Source organism: Octodon degus, unplaced genomic scaffold, assembly GCF_000260255.1.
Source record: "Octodon degus isolate 3935 unplaced genomic scaffold, OctDeg1.0 scaffold00153, whole genome shotgun sequence".
NCBI classification, from domain to species: Eukaryota; Metazoa; Chordata; class Mammalia; order Rodentia; family Octodontidae; genus Octodon; species Octodon degus.
The window spans coordinates 6,058,226-6,076,198 of NW_004524729.1; the positions used below are offsets into that span (position 1 = coordinate 6,058,226).

At 49.2% G+C, this 17,973-nt stretch overlaps 1 protein-coding gene across 7 annotated transcripts in view; it reads left to right on the forward strand.

Moving 5' to 3' along the window:
• Nucleotides 1-17,973, forward strand: part of Ppp6r2 (protein phosphatase 6 regulatory subunit 2) — a 94,714-nt gene that overhangs the window by 69,451 nt on the left and 7,290 nt on the right. For 5 of the 7 annotated variants that reach the window (XM_023702467.1, XM_023702466.1, XM_023702471.1 and 2 more), the window contains 10 exons: nt 2,015-2,127; nt 2,391-2,504; nt 5,167-5,293; nt 6,387-6,539; nt 12,242-12,457; nt 13,738-13,802; nt 14,904-15,019; nt 16,797-16,882; nt 17,341-17,421; nt 17,786-17,880. In XM_023702467.1, the coding sequence (XP_023558235.1) occupies nt 2,015-2,127; nt 2,391-2,504; nt 5,167-5,293; nt 6,387-6,539; nt 12,242-12,457; nt 13,738-13,802; nt 14,904-15,019; nt 16,797-16,882; nt 17,341-17,421; nt 17,786-17,880 (1,166 nt within the window). The remainder of the gene's footprint in view (nt 1-2,014; nt 2,128-2,390; nt 2,505-5,166; nt 5,294-6,386; nt 6,540-12,241; nt 12,458-13,737; nt 13,803-14,903; nt 15,020-16,796; nt 16,883-17,340; nt 17,422-17,785; nt 17,881-17,973) is intronic. The other 2 variants (XM_023702472.1, XM_023702468.1) reach the window with 1 other exon arrangement.

The window sequence follows — 17,973 nt, forward strand, 5'->3', positions numbered from 1 at the left end:
TTTTTTTTTGAAGATTTCAGGGCATAAGCACGATTGCTAATAGAATAGGAGGAGGGGCAACCTAGCAAGACTTTCTGTTCAGATTCTTCTTGGCCCTTCTTTGCAGCATTCTTCCTTCCAAGTCCTGGTATAGGACACCTCTGGAAAGAGGAGGGCTTTTTAAAAAAATATATTTAGTACATTTTTAAAATGTACCACAGGGTCTACAGGTTCTCACTACTCAGATCAGACTTGTAGTGATTCTCCTGTTTTCAGCCTCCCAGGTGTTGGGATTATAGGTATGTGCCAGCACACCCAGTCTCAATCACCATCTCAGCACGCCCTGGGGCAGGGCTGGCACAGCAAGGCATGGCATGCCGGGGATTGAACCCCAGCTGCCGTGCTCTGCCTAAGCAGGCACTTTAGTCCACTGAGCTACCTGGCTGGCCCTAAGAGGAGGGTTTTGTAGACAAGTAGGTCAGATTCATGAACCAGGTACTGGGGCTGAAAACCAAATATGTAAGCCAGGTGTGGCAGCACAAACCTGTCAGCCAGCACTCAGGAGATGCAGGTAGGAGCATCACAGCAAATTTGAGGCCAGCCTTGGCTACATAGCCCAAGCCCAACCTGGAATACAAAGTGAGATTGAAAAATATATTCAAATCTTAGCATCATAGCTGAACAGCATGGCTTTCTCTCTGAGGTCCCTGTGGTAATCACTGATAAGTTTGGACCTCAGCAATTTTTAAAGCAGTGTCAACTCATGTCCAAGGAGCTCATTAGTGTCTGGTCACTGCTTTATGCCCCATCAGCCCATTGGGCTTGCCAGACAGTTGGGAGAGACTGCACTGGCTTCTGTAGGAAGCATAGAGACTTCCTTGTCTGAGATATAGAGCTCAAGATATGAATGTCATAGGTTGACTGCCAGAGACAACCAGCTGCTGTCCTGTCCCTAAGGTAGGCATACTGGAGTGTTCATGCCAGATGGCTGGTACATGCAGGGAGCTGGGTGCATTTCTTTGGGTCACACTGTCTACCCTCAGAGCACTCTGTTGTAAGCCAGACACATTTGAGTCAGGGTGGGATGGGGCATTCACACTTCCCTAGGAATGTTGAATTTCTTCTTTTCTGTGTAGCAACTTCCCTACTTTTCCTTAGTTCATAGGACTCTTTCTGAATAATAGCTACTTATAGTTAAAATTTTCCTTGAGGCATCATTTAACTTTGAAGTTCAGGCTGGTCTTGAACTCACTTTGTAGTCCGGGCTGGCCTTCAACTCACAGCAGTCCTCCTGCCTCAGCCTCACAAGTGCTGGGGTTATAGGCATGCACCACCAAGCTTGGCTCATTACATTTAAAATATAAAATCATTTAATGTGGTTACATATTCATTATATCTCAGAACACAGGTCAGAGATGTAGAGCAACACCTGTGTATTGTATTTGACCATTTAGGGTCTCATTTTGAATATATGATGATGGTGCAGTATAGGTTAAAAAAAAGAAAAAATAAAAAAACTTAACTAAGATCTCCAATTTTCCCCTTAGTGCTGAGGATTGACCCAGGGCCTTTGTGCTAAGTTTTTTTAAATTTTATTTTACTTTTAGATAGGGACTTGCTAAGTTGTCCACGTAGGATTTGAACTTATGATATTTCTGCCTCAGCCTCCCAAATACTAGGACTATAGGTGTACAGTGCCCAGCTCAGGTCTACATCTTGACAATGAACAAGCTTTTCAGGCTGCTTTGAACTGAGCCTATTAGTCTGAAGTCTTTATAGAATACTGTCTCTGAGAAAGTGTTGTTTTGTTTTGAAATAGGGTCTCAATGGGTAGTTCAGGCTGGCCTTGAGCTCATCATGTAGCCCAGGCAGGTCTTGAACTCACAGTGATTTTCCTGCTTCAGTCTACTGGGTTCTGGGATTACAGATATATGCCACCACACCTGGCCTCCTCTGAGAAACTTTGAATCTGGCAATGGGCTGGTCTTGCTGCCAGCTGTTGGTAGCTGAGATATCTGCTTCCCTATCTTTTCAGAGGCAGTCAAATGCTTCTCAGGCACTCTGTGACATTGTTAGACTGAGCAGAGACCAGAGCAGTCAGCTGCAAGAGAATCTGGAGCCAGACCCCCTCCTCACAGCACTGGAGTCGTGAGTACCAGAGTCATTGTGCTGTGGACCTTGCTCCAAATGTGGAGACGTGCCCTGCTGAGCACCAGATGCTGCTGCCACCTGTGACTTAGAGTCTGATGAGATCCCCATTTCAGAGCCCGGGGAGAGTCTTGAGTCCCCAGCAAGACTGGACCCTGAGGCTCTGCCTGGAGTGGGCATTAGAGGGTCCTCCAGGGAGGAAAGTGTTGTTGTGTCACATCTGTCTTCTCTGACAGGCAGTGACCTCTGTGTGTGCCCGACAGGCAGGACTGTGTGGAGCAGCTTCTAAAGAACATGTTTGACGGAGACCAGACAGAGAGCTGCCTGGTCAGCGGAATGCAGGTGCTGCTTGCCTTGCTGGAGCCACGGCGGGCTGGGTGAGCCTCTCCCTGGGGAAAGTGATCCAAGCAGCTCTAATATTGCAGGATGTGGGTGCCCAGAAAGTTGATGGACTGTGTGTCTTTTATTAACTGTTAAATGCAAGTAAAAATGTGGATAACTGCCCCTGATTGCAAAGGTCAGCTGTAGCCAAGTGTAGTGACACACTCCTGTAACCCCAGTTATTCTGGAGATTGAGGCAGGAGGATTGCAAGTTCAAGGCCAGCCTGGGCTGTTGATGTGGCTCAGGGGTAGGGTGTTTGCCTAGCATGGGCAAGGCCCTGGATTTAATCCCTAGTGCTAGAAAAAGAAAGGGGAAGAGAGGAGGTCAACTTTTTTTTTTTTTTTTCTTAAACTATAGCCACATCTTTGCAGGCTTTCCTTATTAGGTGGGAGTCCAGCCTGAGGGTCATGCATTTATATATATGCAGAGTAGTCTAGTTTCCCAGTACTACTCCGGCAGGTCCTTGTAGCTCACCCACTGCAGGGGCTTTCACTTTGACACACAGTATTTTTTTTACATGCATATAGTATCTCCCATATCCAGACAGGACTTCACTTAAAAAAAAAAAAATTATCATTTATTTATTTATTTATTGACTCACTTGGTACAGGGTATTACTACGCAGCGTGGCCAGCCTGGTGCACTGGGGCTGGTACAGCATGTGGTAACTGGGATCAAACCTGGGTCTTTGCACTTGCCAGGCAGACGCTTAGGCCATCAAGCTATCTCCCCAGCTCGAGGACCTCACTTTTGTCTCTCTTGCTTTTTTTTTTTTAATTGGTATTGGGAACCAAACACAGAGCATTGCTCTTACCAGGCAGGCGCCGTGCCATCAGCTGTGTCCCTGGCCCATTATTTGGTCTCTTAAATCAGGTGAACATGCATGCTCATCTGTCTGTGAGCTCTGAGTCAGGCACGGGGCTGTCCTCCACCCTTTTTCTTACTTACCAGGTATCATTTAGATGTCTACCGTGCTGCTCACATGGGAGCCCTAGGAGGTGGAGATAGCTGAGATGTGGTCTCTCTTCCATTAATCCCAGTCTGGCCCAGAAGTTCAGCTTGTGGACAATGGTTCTGTGGTGTGGAAAGTGCACTAGGCAGGAGCCCAGGAAGCAGGTCCATGAGGTCAGGCTGCTGGATAGGCCTTGCTAGTCAGAGAGTGTTTTCCTTGAGAAGCTCCAAATAGACTAGTCTTGACAGTGAGGGGGTCCTAGTCTGGGCACCAGCAAGGTGCAGTGATGGAGGGGGGGACAGGTAGAGCTTGTTTGGAGGCACCCCTGTGTCATGACTCTTAGGGAGGTTTCCATGCTGACTGTCCTCGGGTACGGTTGTTAGAGGCCTATTGAGGCAGAGGCAGCAGAATGCCAGTTCTTAGCCAAGACAGGGAAACAGCAAGAGATACAAATTTGCATGAAAGGTTGGGTTCACTGGGGGTATAGGTGGGTAAGCTGTTTCCCAGATGCCAGGCAGAAACCTTAGGAAGTATTTGAAACTGCTTTGAACATACACATGGGGGCACTGCCAGACCCATTTGGAGTGGGATGATCAGAGGTCATCTGTGCACTGAAGACAGTAGCAGCATGGGGAGTCAGCATCAGGCTTCATTGGCCCAGAGAACCCTTGAAGGGTATGCTCAAGAAGGCAGGAGGACAATGGTGCCAGGGTTTCTGGGTGCTTGCCTAGAGCCTTACCTGCTGGGGCAGCGATCTGATCTAAGGTGACACAGCTCTGTTATTTCCATATGCTGGGGAGAACTTTATTACCCCTGGAATGCATAGCTTATGTTTTTTCTTTTTAAAAAGAGAAAAGACAAAAGTTGTATTCGTCTTAATGGTGAGTTTATTCCTTCCTTCCCTCCCTCCCCCATACATAATTATTTAGCAACTAGAATGTTGATTTATCTTTATAAATCCATAAATACAGGAAACGTTGGCTACTTCTGAGGGCCAAGCCCAGCCCCACATGTGATGGAGAGACAGTATAAAAGTTAGGAAAACAGATAAGCCAACTATTTCTCACTCTCTTTTAAAATAATTTTATGTATTTAGAATTTTTCCTTTAGCAACATCTATAATTTTTATAATTGGAAAATATTTAAATAAATATCTTACTTAGAGAAATTTCCTTGAACATCCAAAGAGATAACATGGGCATTCTGTCTCCTATTTCTTGGTTGAGGCCTGGAGACACTAGTAAATATTTTCGAAGGGACCTAGTGGGAACAGGGCAGGGAGTCTTGTGCCACCAGAGCCCAGCCCTGTGGTCTCAGTTGTCAGCTGGAAATATCTTCCTAAGGGCCTGGGTGCCTTTCTTTTCTCTGTACCGTAAGTCATATTGGAGGTCTTGCATAGTGTCACTCTTGAGATTTCTTTTTTTAACATTTATTGTGTGTGTGTGTGGCCAGCTCAGCCCACCAGGGGGCGTGGCTGGCCAGCATGTGGTGCTGGGGGATCGAACCGCGGTCCCTGTGCTTTGCCAAGCTTGTTCCAAGTAGGTGCTTTAGACCACTGAGCCATCTCTCCAGCCCCAAGATTTCTTTTTGAGAGAATTAAAAGGAGCTGTTTGTGGAAGAAGATGAGTTGTATGTTGGCAAGGTGTGCGAGATTGGTATATGGCACAGTGTCTGCCGAGACTCCAGCTACTGTCTTCATCCACAGGACAGAGGGCTTGGTGGACTCCTTTTCTCAGGGACTGGAAAGGTCACACACTGTCAGCAGCAGTGTCCTGAATGGCATTGAGCCACGGCTGAAGGACTTCCACCAGCTTCTTCTCAACCCACCAAAGGTAATGGGCCATGAACCACTCCTGAGACCTTTAGAGATATAGTAGGATGGGGTGGTGTGCAAGAAGACCCCACAGTGATTCCCAGTGAACATTGCCCTTCCCAGTCCCTATTTGAGAACCATGAAGCAGATACCAAAGCCCATTCCTTCTGAATGCCTTCCCTTCATGTCTTAATAGCCATCTCCACCTCCATCGGGAGAGGGGGCATTTTGCAGCCACCACAGGGCCAGCCTCCAAGTTGGGGATACCCAGCCAAGGGCTTCTGGGCTCCTATAGGACCCTGGGATGACCCCAGGAAAGCCCTTCACAGCAGCTCTGGGCAGTATGTTCTGATCACACTGAGAAAGATGAGGTGCAGATGTCCCTGATGTCCTGCTGTCAGCCAGGACTGCTGTGTTTCTCTGGCTTTGTGTCATAGCCACTCTCCCAGATGCAGCCCCATCCATCTTCCCTCATGTTTCTCCTTAGCACCCACTCTACCTTATGACATCTCTTACCAGCTTGTTGTCTGCCTTCTTCACTGACGAGCAAGCTTGCTAGAGAAAGAGAGTCTATTTCATCAGCCTGCAGTAGTCAGTTAATGAACACAGAGTTGTATTATGGTCATGTGAGGGATTAGAAAATATCCATATCCAGTCTGATTTGGGAAACTTTCCTATCCTCTTGAGTGTTTTGTGACTCTGTTAGCTCAGTTCTCAGGCCATATGCCCAGAAGGAGCACACACATTCTCAGAAAGGTGTTGTGTTAGGGGTTTCCATCTGTGACAAGGGTCTTCTCCCCCTCAGACTGGCACTAATAACCCCACTATGGACACGTCTCATAGGCCTGCAGGCTCAGACAACATTCTGTGGTCTCTCCACCTCACTCTGGCAGCCCTAAGGGGAACTGTGGGTGCTTCCCTCTGTGGACCCCCTCACCTCCTCTCACAGGAAGCCCTGCCCTGGAGAACCCCATGCCCATCCCTACGCTCCCTAGCCTGGGTCGTATCATAAAGCAGTAGTCCTACCCCATGCAGTTGGGGAGCCATGAGAAGCCACCACTGGCCATGCTGGTCCCAGGACTCCAACTGGGTGGTGTCTCCTGTGTTTGCAGAAGAAAGCGATCCTGACCACCATTGGAGTGCTGGAGGAGCCCCTCGGGAACGCCCGTCTGCATGGTGCACGCCTTATGGCTGCACTGCTGAGCACAAGTACACCCAGCATCAACCAGGAGCTCTGCCGGCTCAATACCATGGACTTGCTGCTGGTGAGTGGGTGCCTCAGTGGGCACTGCATGTCTGCATGCTCTGTGCATGGCGGACACACAGATGTGCCAAGCAGGAGAGCAGCAAGGTCCATGGGGCTGTGAAGAAAGGCCTGCAGCAACGCGATGCAGGTTCCACAGACCCTGGTGGGGCACACAGAGCAACAGCCTGTGGCTTGCAAGGACCCACCCTCCACCATGGAACTGCCCTGGCACAGAGGGCAGACGTCTGGTCCCATTGTCTCCTTTGTCATGTTCTGACTCAGATAGGATGCACATCCATAGTCATAAGTAGAAAATGTCCTGAGCTAGGTGCAGTGATGCACACCTGTAACGTGTAATCCTGGCTACTGAGGAGGCTGAGAAAAAGAGGATAATAAGTTTAAGGCCAGCCTGGGTAACTTGGCAAGACCCTATCTCTAAAACTAAAAGGGATAGGGATGTAGTTCAGTGGTAGAGTCTGTGACTAGCATACCTGAGGCCTGGCTGGGTTCAATCCCCAGCACCACAGGGGAAAAAAGTCCTGAAAGGGAAGCTTCCTGTCATCCACAGGAGAAAGTCACCTTTGAAACTGTCAAACCCATGGGGAACACTCTTCCATTCATCAGAAGCTGTCCAGGGCCCTGTGGGGTGCTGTGGGTGTCTGCAGAAAGGGCTAGGTGGGCAAGGCTGTGGCCGCAGGTGCTGCAGAGGAGAGCTGTGGCCCTGAGGAAGGGGTGCTGGTGGAGGTAGTACCTTAAGTGAGGAGGCAGTAGACAGCATTCCCATTCCACCCTGCTCTGGGCCTCATTCCCAGAAGACTGAAACCTCCCACAAATGATTTTCCAGAATTAAAGATGCTTCTTTGGGGGCTGGGCCTGAGGGTGGTAACTACTGTGACTGAAATCCCAGTCTGCACTAGGAGAACATGTCTAAGATCCACTTTCCTTGACAGAGCATTTTTCTATTCTTCAAAATATTTTTCTCTCAGTCCTTTTATTGTAGTAAAGTATCATAAACCTTTGCCATTTTAACTATTTTTAAGTGTAGAATAAAGTGCATTTACAATATTGTGTAACTGTTACAACTGTATTTCAGAAGTTTCTCCTTGCCAGCCAGAGACTCTGTACCTCTGAAATGCTAACTTTCCATTCTACCTTTTGCCAGTTGTTGGCAACATCCATTCTCCTTTTTATTTCTCACTTTGACTAGGTACATTGTGTAAGTGGAATCCATGATGTACTATGTGACCATTTCCCTTTTTTTTTTGACAGGGACTCAGTAAATTGCCCAGGCTGGGCTCCATTTTGTGATTCTCCTCCCTCAGGTTCCCAGAGTGCTAGGGTTACAGATGTGCACACGCCACCTGGCTGATTTCCTTCCCCTTAAAGTAAAATGGTCTACCATTGCATCTGTTGAATGCAGTTTGTTTCTCCATCCATCCGTGGACACTTGAGTTTTCCCCACTTTTCCTGATGATAGGGAATAATCCTGCCATGAGCACAGGGGTACAAACATCTGTCCAAGCCCTGCGTTCTGCTCCTGTGGTGGATAGAGGAGTGGGCCTGCAAGGTTGAAGTGATCCCTTGGTGGCTCCTTGAGGAGCCGCCTAGCTGCCTCCCACAGCAGCTGCTCCACTGTGCATTCTCTCCAGCAAGGTGCAGAGGTTCCAGTTTTCCCATGTCCTCAGCAACATCTTTTTTCTTTCGGTAGCAGCCATCCTGATGGTTATACACGGCATCTCCTAGTAGTTTCGTCTCCTGACTAATTATGGGCATCCTTTTCTGTTGTTGTTTTGTAGTGGTAGGAATCTGATACATACTAGCAGTTTGATGATCTATTCATGTTAGTCATTTGTCTTTGGAGAAATGTCTACCTATTTTTAAACTTCTCCACCCATTTTAAAATTAGATGGTTTAGCCAGATGTGGTGGCACATGCCTGTAATCCCAACACTCAGGAGACTAAAGCAGGAAGGATTGCTGGGAGTTTGAGACCAGCCTGGGATACAAAGTGAGTTGAAGGTCAGCCTGAACTGCAAAAATAAATAAATAAATAAATAAATAAATAAATAGGATGGTTTGCTTTTTTATAGGAGTTGTAGGAGTTCTTTACATATTCTGGATATTAATCTTTTATCAATAGATTATTTATAAATATTCTCTCCTTTATGCTTATCTTTCATGCCCTTAGTGATGTGGTTTAAGATAGAAAAGATAGGAAAGTTTAATTTTGATGAAACTTACCTTTTTACCCCTTTTTGTTACCTGTGATTTTTAAATTTTTTTATTATTTATTTGGTACAGGGTCTCATTACACAGCTCAGACTCATGGTGATCCTCTTGTCTCAGCCTTCCCAGGGCTGAGATTACAGGCAGTTTCAGTAGCTGGCTTGGTACCCAGGGCTGGCACAGCATGTGGTACTGGGGATCGAACCTGGATCCTTGCTCTTGCCAGGCAGGCGCTTAGACTGCTGAGCTACCTCCTCAGCCCTGCCTGTGCTTCTGTTGTGTATAGCCAATGTCAATTATTAAAGCTTTTCCTCTGTGTTTTTTTTTTTTAAATGTTTTCCTCAAAGAATTAAATCTTTGACCCATTTTTAATTTATTTTTCTTTTAGTGACACTAGGGATTGAACCTAAAGCCTTCACTGGGCTACTTCTCTGGCCCTTTTTTTTAATTTTTTTTATTTGTTTATTTATTTTGTGTGTGTGTGGCCAGCTCAGCCCACCAGGGGGCGGGGCTGGCTGGCATGTGGTGCTGGGGGATTGAACTGCGGTCCCTGTGCTTTGCTTAGCTTAGCTTGTTCTAAGTAGGTGCTTTAGACCACTGAGCCATCTCACCAGCCCATCTGGCCCTTTTTTTTTAAAAAAAAATTGAGGCAAGGTCTTTTTTTTTTGTTGCTGAATGCCTTCAGGGCACTTTTGGCCAGCGGGAGAGGTGTGAGGTTCGAGCTGCAGCAACCTGGGGCTGACAGCTTTGTGGAAGCAGCCACTTAAAGGCCGGAGCGAGGGCCAGGCCCCCTAGGCAAGGTCTTGTTAAGCCTTTCAGGCTAGGCTTGAACTTTAGCTGTTCCTGCTGCAGCCTTCAAGGGTTCTGGGGTTATACTCAGGGGTCACCATTCTTGGCTAATTGTTGACTTTTTTCTTTCTTCTCTTAGTAATGTATTTGCAATACATAATAACTACATTTATCATGGGGAATTGGTTGCAAATTGCATCTTGATTCTTTTTATTTTTCCTCTCCTTCCTCCTGTTCCCTCAGTTTTAAATTTTTTGACAAGTCCGCCTTTACACATGGTATAAAGAAGGTCTGCCTTCATTTTTTACATACAGATGCCCAGATTCCCCGGCAGCATTTGTCTCAGAGACTGCCCTCCCCATCGGGGGGCCAGGAAATTCTTGCTACAAGTCAGTTGCTCATAGGAGGGGAGACGTACTGCTAGGCTCTGAATTCTGTCTCATGGGTCCATACTTCTGTCACACTGTGCACTGGTGCCACTACTGGTTTTTTTTTTTTTTTTTTTTTTTTTTGTGAGATAGCGTCTTGCTGTGCAGTCCAGGCTGGCCTTGAGGTCACTGTGTAGCCCAGGCGGGCCTTGAACTTGCTGCAGTGCTCCTGCTTCATTCCCTCTACTGCTGGAGTACAGGAGTACACTGCCATGCCCAGCGTTGTCAAATATTTTATGAATTAAGATCATCCTTTGGTTTTTGTCATTTATTCTGTTATGATGGCACATTACATTGATTGATTTTCATGTTTTGGTTTGGTTTAGGGTTTTTTTTTTTCAAAGATTTTTAAAAATTATTTATTTGTGTGTGTGTGTGTGTGTGTGTGTGTGTGGCCAGCTCAGCCCACCAGGGGGCGGGGCTGGCTGGCACGGTGCTGGGGGATTGAACCGTGGTCCCTGTGCTTTGCTAAGCTTGTTCTAAGTAGGTGCTTTAGACCACTGAGCCATCTCAACAGCCCTCCTCTTCTCTTTTTTAGACAAGGTCTTGCTGTGCAGTGCAGGCTGACCTTGAACTCACTATGTAACCCAGGCTGGCCTCAAACTTACAGCAGTCGTGCCTCAGCCTCAGTGCTGGGATTGCAGGTGTGCTAACGCTGTGTCCAGCTTTCATATGTTGAAACATCCTTACAATCCAGGACTAAATCCTGGTTTGTTTTGGAGGGATTCTTTTAATATAATGCTGCTTTCACCTTGCTGGTATTCATAAGGAATATTATATTTTCAGTAATGTTACAGTATTCATAACAAATACTTCATCAGAATCCATAAGGAAAGTATTGGTTTTCTTGTAGTGTCTTTTTTTTGTGGGGTAGTAGCGGGGATCAAACTCAGGGTTGTGCTTGGCAGGCAGGCGCTTATGCCAAGTTATATCTCTCCCCCTCTTGTAGTGTCTTTGTCTGACTTTGGTATGTGGCTGATACTAGCTTTGTGGAAGAAATTAGGAAGCGTTCCCTCCCCTTCAGTGATTAGAAGAACTTTAAAAAAGATAGGTAAAAATTCTTTGCATGTGTGGCAGAATTCACCATGAAGCCCTCTGCTCTGTTCTTGCTGTAAAGAGCTGAAACCAGGTCTGGTGACGCACACCTGTAATCCCAGCACTAGGGAGGCTGAGGCAAGAGGATTGTTGTTAGTTTGAGACCAACCTGGGCTACAAAGTGAGCTCAAGGCCAGCCTGAACCTCGTAGTGAGATCTTATCTCAAAAGGACATTAAAAAAAAAAAAAGTGTAAGAGTTGGGTAACCTGACTCCATGTTACAGATGAGGTAGCAGTCAGGTCTCCCAAGAACCATACGTTAAGGCTCAGTATTTTAGTTCTGTACCTTCCCTTCCTATTCTGTTCTGGAAGAGTCTTTTTGTCCTTATGAAGGGGCAGGCCTCTGTCCCCCAGCAAGCCCCAAGACATCCAGAACCTTTTCTGGGCTGAAGCCTGTGCTGCGCAGATCTGGGCTGTGTTGGGCCTGTGTATACCTGCACCTTAGGCTCCCTTCCTGCAAGGAGAATCATGGGTGCTCATCTCAGGCAGACCCTATGGGGTTTTTTTGTTTTTGTTTTTGGAAGAACCAGGGATCGAACTCAAGCCCTTGCACTTGCCACGGAAGCACTTATTCCACTGAGCCATCTCCCCGGCCCCAGGCCCTATGTTTTTGAGAGTTTAGCACATTCTTATAACTTCTGGACCAAAGACAGAATCATAAAGAAAATTATCAAGTACTTAGAACTGAGGAATAATAAAAAAATATCACTTAGCAAAATGTGTACAGAATCAAGTAGGTTTTAGAGAGAAAAATGTAGCCTTTTAAAGATTTACACTAGAGCGAGGTATAGTGGAGAATGCTTGTAATCCCAGCACTCAGGAGGATTTCTGAGAGTTTGAGGCCAACATAGTGAGTTCAAGCCCAGCCTGATGTGCACAGCAAAACTTTGTCTCAAAGAACCATAAAAGGAAGGCAGGCCTACATTGGAACAAAACAAAAAAAATTAATGAATGAAACCTCTAGCTTAGAGACAAAAGAATAAGCATGTGAAGAATAGAAAGAAGATAGTGACTTGGATTAGAGCAGAGGTCAGGGAGACACACACAAAGTAGCAGGTAGAAGAGTGAAGGGCTCTTCATAACACTCCCATGAGATACCCATGAAGTTAGGTTTGGGAGCAAGTCCCCTTGCCTTTGGTTTAGGAGGAGACCATCTAAAAACCTTCTGTCCTCTGTTTACTCAGGACTTGTTTTTTAAGTACACCTGGAATAACTTTTTGCACTTCCAAGTGGAACTATGCATAGCCGCTATCCTCTCCCATGCTGCCCGGGAGGAGAGGGCAGAAGTCCGTGGATCCGAGAGCAGAGCAGAGCTTCCACAGGAAAGTGGGAACGAGAATAAGAACCTGGAGACCCCTCAGCCTGTTGTCTGCCTTCCTGAGAACACAATGGTGACCCACGTAAGTCCAGACCAGTACCCTGCTCACTGCTGCCGGCAGAGCCCAGCCTGCTCAGACCAAGAATCTTTGGGTTGTAGCACTACCACCTATAGCCAGCACTCTTTGGGCCCTTGTGCTGTCTCTGACCCCCACAGGGTACAAGTACTGCTCGCCTTAACCCACAAGAACAGTGACTAATGAGAAACATCCACATTGCCAGGGTCACAGAGCAGAGCTGGGGATAGAGGAGAAGTGGCCAGAGGGAAGGCAGCGTATATACACATGGGTGGTGGGCTGCACCCTTGGCAGGTTCTGGACACAGCTCCGCAGGGCTGTGCTCCTGACCCTGTAGTGACCAGCCTGTGAGGAAGATCTTAGTGTGGATTCTCATATGAGAAAGCTTTCTGGGACTCTGCCCTTTAGAAATAGGTACATCAGCCCCTCCTCTGACCTTCTCTGTCCCACCCTTGAGTCTTCCACACAGCTGTGCTCTTACTGCCTCTTCTCTGGCTGTGTGGGCCCAGAATCTGCCTCTCAAGTTCTTTCTGTCCTCAGCATTGGGGTTTCCCAGGCAAAGAGGAGCATTAGTGTTTGCTGGGGGATGATGCAGTGGAGCAACCGGGTAATGTGAGCATAAAGAAGTGCTCTGCACTTAGATTCACTTTTCACTGTTTACCAAGGAGGGGTGGGATGCTGGGGCACAGCATGGACCACACTGTACATGTGATAGAAGACTGAGGTGTGTGGGGGGAGGGTCCTGAGGTTTCCAGTCAGAAGCCTCACATGAGTCAGTGCTGTGGGTACCTTCTGTGTGGGGCCAACACTGGAGAGAAGAGTCCAGGTCCTGCACCCCCTTGGCCTAGTTGATAAGCAGCCAGAGGGGGGTGGTTTCCATGATGAGACTGCATGGTGTTGAGGTAGGGTATGGAGATATTTAGGGGCTGCACAGCCTGGCAAGGGATCCCAGAGTATGAGTGGGGGTGGGAGGGCTAAGACAGGCAGCAGCACATGTCAGAGCTGGGTAGTGACAAGGTGCTCAGGGGTCCCAGCTGCTCCTTCTGGACAGAGGTGGAGGAAGAGGGACTGGGAGGTGAGGGCCATTCCAGGGTGCAAGAGACACTGAGTATCCGTAAGGCTCTGAGGTTCTTGGGCAGTACCTACCTCTGGAGTCTGGTGGGGCCTACAGAAGTCAGGACTGTGGTGTTGTAGTTACAGTGCTGATGGCCTGGCTTACTGCCACCGCCTCTGGGGAAGGGGTATAGCCCTGAAGGCCCCAACTGACACAGCTTCCCCCTCCATAGTTGTTCCAGAAGTGCTGCCTGGTGCAGAGGATCCTAGAGGCCTGGGAAGCCAATGACCACACACAGTAAGAGCCTTGGGACTTGCCCTGTCAGTGTGGGGTACAGAGCCACACTTCACAGGACTCCATGTTCAGTGTGGGGCATCAGGGGTGTATGACTGGGAGGTAATGAGAAGGGCAGGTCAAGTAATAAGTGACTGGACAGTGGTCAGGGGGGTGGTCTTACTCCCAGGTACCCACATGGCTCTTAGCCAAGCTTTGCACACTTCTGGGCCCTCCTCTATCCCTGATCTTCCCAAGGATTTGGGGCACCCTGTGTCACTTGTCAGAACTTCTCCACAAGGCTTTATTTTTTAGTTTTTATGCTTTTACATAACAGTCTTTTTTCAAGTCAGGAAGTAAGGCTTACATGTTGTCCAGGGCCCAAGACCCCCACCCCCCTGTCTGCTGCCGTACCAGGAACAACAGGTCTTTGGCCAGTGGGAAGGGGCTCATAGGAGCCAGGCTCTGAATTTGGCTCACCCTAGACCTAGGTAGGGGTGAGCAGAGCCCCATAGCAGGAGGGAACATCCATGAAGCAGCACCCAGTGCTGGGTCCTGCTTTGCTGCTGCCCTTGGCAGTTGCCCATGGGCTGCAATTGGGCCCATGCTGTGGGCTTACTGCTGCAGTCTTTTTGTCACACACAAGCAGCATCTGTCCCCTTTGCACTTCTTAGGGTGGCTTAACCTGAGGGTATAGTAGGTGCTCCAGAACCCCAGGTGCTGGGGTAAGGCTACTGACCAAGCATGGAAGAGCCAGATAGGTGCCCTGGATGTCACCTGCTGGGGTCACCCAGAGGGGGTGAGGGCCCAAGTGGAGGTGACCCCAGGGTTGGACCATTCAGCTTCCCTTGTTTTCATGCTGTTCCCTGGTGATCTCAGGCTGGGCCCAGGTGCACACTTTGTGGGGCAGACCTCTTTGGGACCCTTTTGACAACAGAGCACATGGTGTAGAAGACTGGGCCCTGGCAGGTCAGTTCATAGCCCTGACGCTAGAACTTAGTGCCTGTGAAATGAGCCCTAAGCAGAAATGAGCTTATAGAGGCTGGTGTCACTTGACCTTTCCAGCCACTAGTAAGACAAGGCCAGGGCTAGGTGGCCACCCTGACAAGTCCCTGTTACTTTTAGGGCAGCTGGTGGCATGAGGCGCGGGAATATGGGCCACCTCACACGGATTGCCAACTCGGTGGTGCAGAATCTGGAGCAGGGCCCTGTTCAGACCCACATCAGCAAGGTCATCCAAGGTGAGCCTGCCACCCTTGTTGCCTCTGGCCCTCATCAGCAGGTGGCACCTGTACGTGTTGGTTGGACCATTCAGCTTCCCTTGTTTTCATGCTGTTCCCTGGTGATCTCAGGCTAGGCCCTGGTGCACACTTTGTGGGGCAGACCTTTTTAGGACCCTTTTGACAACAGAGCACGTGGTGTAGAAGACTGGGCCCTGGCAGGTCAGTTCATAGCCCTGACGCTAGAACTTAGTGGCTGTGAGCATCAGGCTCTTCTGTGCTGGGCCACCAAAGCCTGGCATGATGCTGGCAGTCCTGGCCCACTCTGGCTGTGCTCTGAAGTCAGGCAGATTAGAGAGCCTTGCTTGTGTGAACCTTAGCGGTGAGCAACAGGTGGCATCCTATTCCTAGGAGCAGGCAGTGGAGAGTCACCCCCAGGGCGTCCTGCCTTGTGGGGTAGAAGATCCTATTTTGGACTCTGAACATACAGCAGAGCAGCATCTTTGTTTTTTGTTTCTTTCTTTTTGTTTTTTAAGAGTAGGAAAATTGGGTCAGGGATAAAGCTCACCAGTACAAGCACTTGCCTTGCAAGCACAAGGTCTGGAGTTCGATTCCCTGTACAAAAAAAAAAAAAAAAAAAAAAAAAAAAAAAGGAAAGAAAGGAAGAAAGAAAGAAAGAAAATTTAGAGCCATGGATACAGCTTAGTGGCATAGCACCTGCCTCACAAGCACAAGGTCCTGAGTTTGATTCCTGGTAGCAAGAAGAAGAAGAAGAAAAAAAAAGGACAATTTATTGAAGAAAAGGAGTGGGAAATGGGAGTAGCGTCTGAGAGACGGGGTCCCGCACGGGCTGCCCTAGCAGAGCAGCCTCTTAGAAACCTTGCTCTCACCATGGTGTCTGCTGCCCTGGCACCCACATGCATGGAGCCTCAGGGCCTGCCTCGTGGCCCTCGTGTGCTGAGCACATAGTTGGGCACACCCAAGTCCTCGTGCCAGGGGCTCTGTTGTCTGGCCTGAGTGCACAGGCTGAGCAGCAGGGAAGGAGGCCTCCCAACCTCCAGCATATAGTGTGGTCAGATGGACAGGCAGGTGGCCTTAGGGACGCCAGGTAGCAGTATATGCACCGTTGGTGTTAGTGCAGTCAGCACCCTGAGATCATGGGTGGCGCGCTGGCAGGAGCGCTGGCTCTCTTGGACAGAGAAGGTGGTCTCACTCTGGGCTGCACAAGGTGCTGCCTGGCTGTAAGACTGGTCCTGAATCAGAGGTTATGTCAGCTGTGTACAGCACACATAGCCAGGGAGCTTCATGCGAGGGCCCTGATGCCCCTGACTCCCCTTTGTGACCACACTGGGCAGGTGTGCTTTAAGGAAGCTCTAGATGGCCCTTGTGCCCCATAGCCTCTCGAGATGGTACAGTGATACATAGATACACAGCCTGCAGGTTGCTGCTGAGCTTATATATGCTGCAGCGATGGGACCAGGAGGGTAGATTGCTCTGTAGTTTCTTTGTTTCTGGACATTTGCACCAATAAGCTGAGTAGAACTGTGGTGACTCTCAAGTCTCTATAGGGACAAGGAAGTACCCAGTGCCCTGCTTAGGGCTGTTGCATCCCATCTTCAGTGTGGCCTCAGACACCATGAGACCCTCACCAAGCTGTGCTGGCCTCTTTCCTATCAGCAAGTCCCTGGGTGCAGGAGCATGGCTTGTGCCCCTGGCCCAGGATGTCCCTGAAGTGCTCCCAAGTACCCACAGTGGCCCCGTGGTCCTGAGGGTTCACCAAGCAGCACTTCCCTTACAGGGCTTCCTGCAGATTGCCGTGGACGCTGGGAGAGCTTTGTAGAGGAAACACTGACCGAGACCAACCGGAGGAATACCGTGGACCTGGTGAGGAAGCAGCAACTCCTGTGGCATGTGGCCACAGCCGAGGATCCTACAGACATTTGGAGGAGGGGCTGAATACACCTGCCCGCTCACCTCGCATGCACGGGTGCTAGTGTGTGTCCATGAGCAGGTGGTCCAGCCTCTGGCTGTCCTGTGTGCTATTGGGGCTGGCTCCCTGAAGGCCTCTGTGCGGAGCTAGTGTGGTCCCGGGGTCCCTGCCCCTCCCACCTCAGGAGCCATAGTTTGTCCAAGAGCTTCTTGTGCTTAGGACCCATGATGTGCCCTGGCACAAGAGAAGGTGGGCTGTCACGGGGCCTTGGCCTCATTTGGCACTTTACAGAACAGCTTCCTAGGCTGAGATTCGGTGAGCACCAGGCTGGGCTGGGTGGCATTTGGGACCCTAGCTGGACGGGGTCAGCGTGCCCCCACCTCACGTGCCCACCCCATCTGGCCTGTTTTAGGTGAGCACTCACCACCTTCACTCCTCGAGTGAGGACGAGGACATTGAGGGTGCTTTCCCTAACGAGCTGTCCCTTCAGCAGGTGAGGGCATGGCCGGCACTCTGCACCCAGCCGGGCCCTTCTCTGGAGCCCGTGCCCTTGGTAGCACTTAGTCCCAGTGACGTCTCATAGTAGTTCATAGAAAGAGAAAGTGGTTTATCCCCCAGCACGCATGGGGTAGAGGGGAGCCCAGGGGATAACCCCCATGTCACATCTCTTTGGCAAGTCCCTGGGATACTAAACCTGAGAGGGTGAGGAAGGCATCTCGGATGTGACCGCTCTGAGCAAGCAGCCAGAGTGTGCTGGCTCCCGCCACACTGACAGCAGACGTGCATGGCTGCCACATGGTTTCCAAGGAGCAGCCTCGGGCTGAGGTCTGCTTCATGGTGGCATCCACTCCTCCCAGGCATTCTCTGAGTACCAGATCCAGCAGATGACGGCCCACTTTGTGGATCAGTTTGGCTTCAATGATGAATTTGCAGACCAGGATGACAGCATCAAGTGAGCCTGGATGTCTTGTGGCCTTGGTCTCTGGGAGTAGCATGAGTTCCTCTCTGCTCTGTGAACCCCCAAGGGAGCTCCCCACGGTCCTGT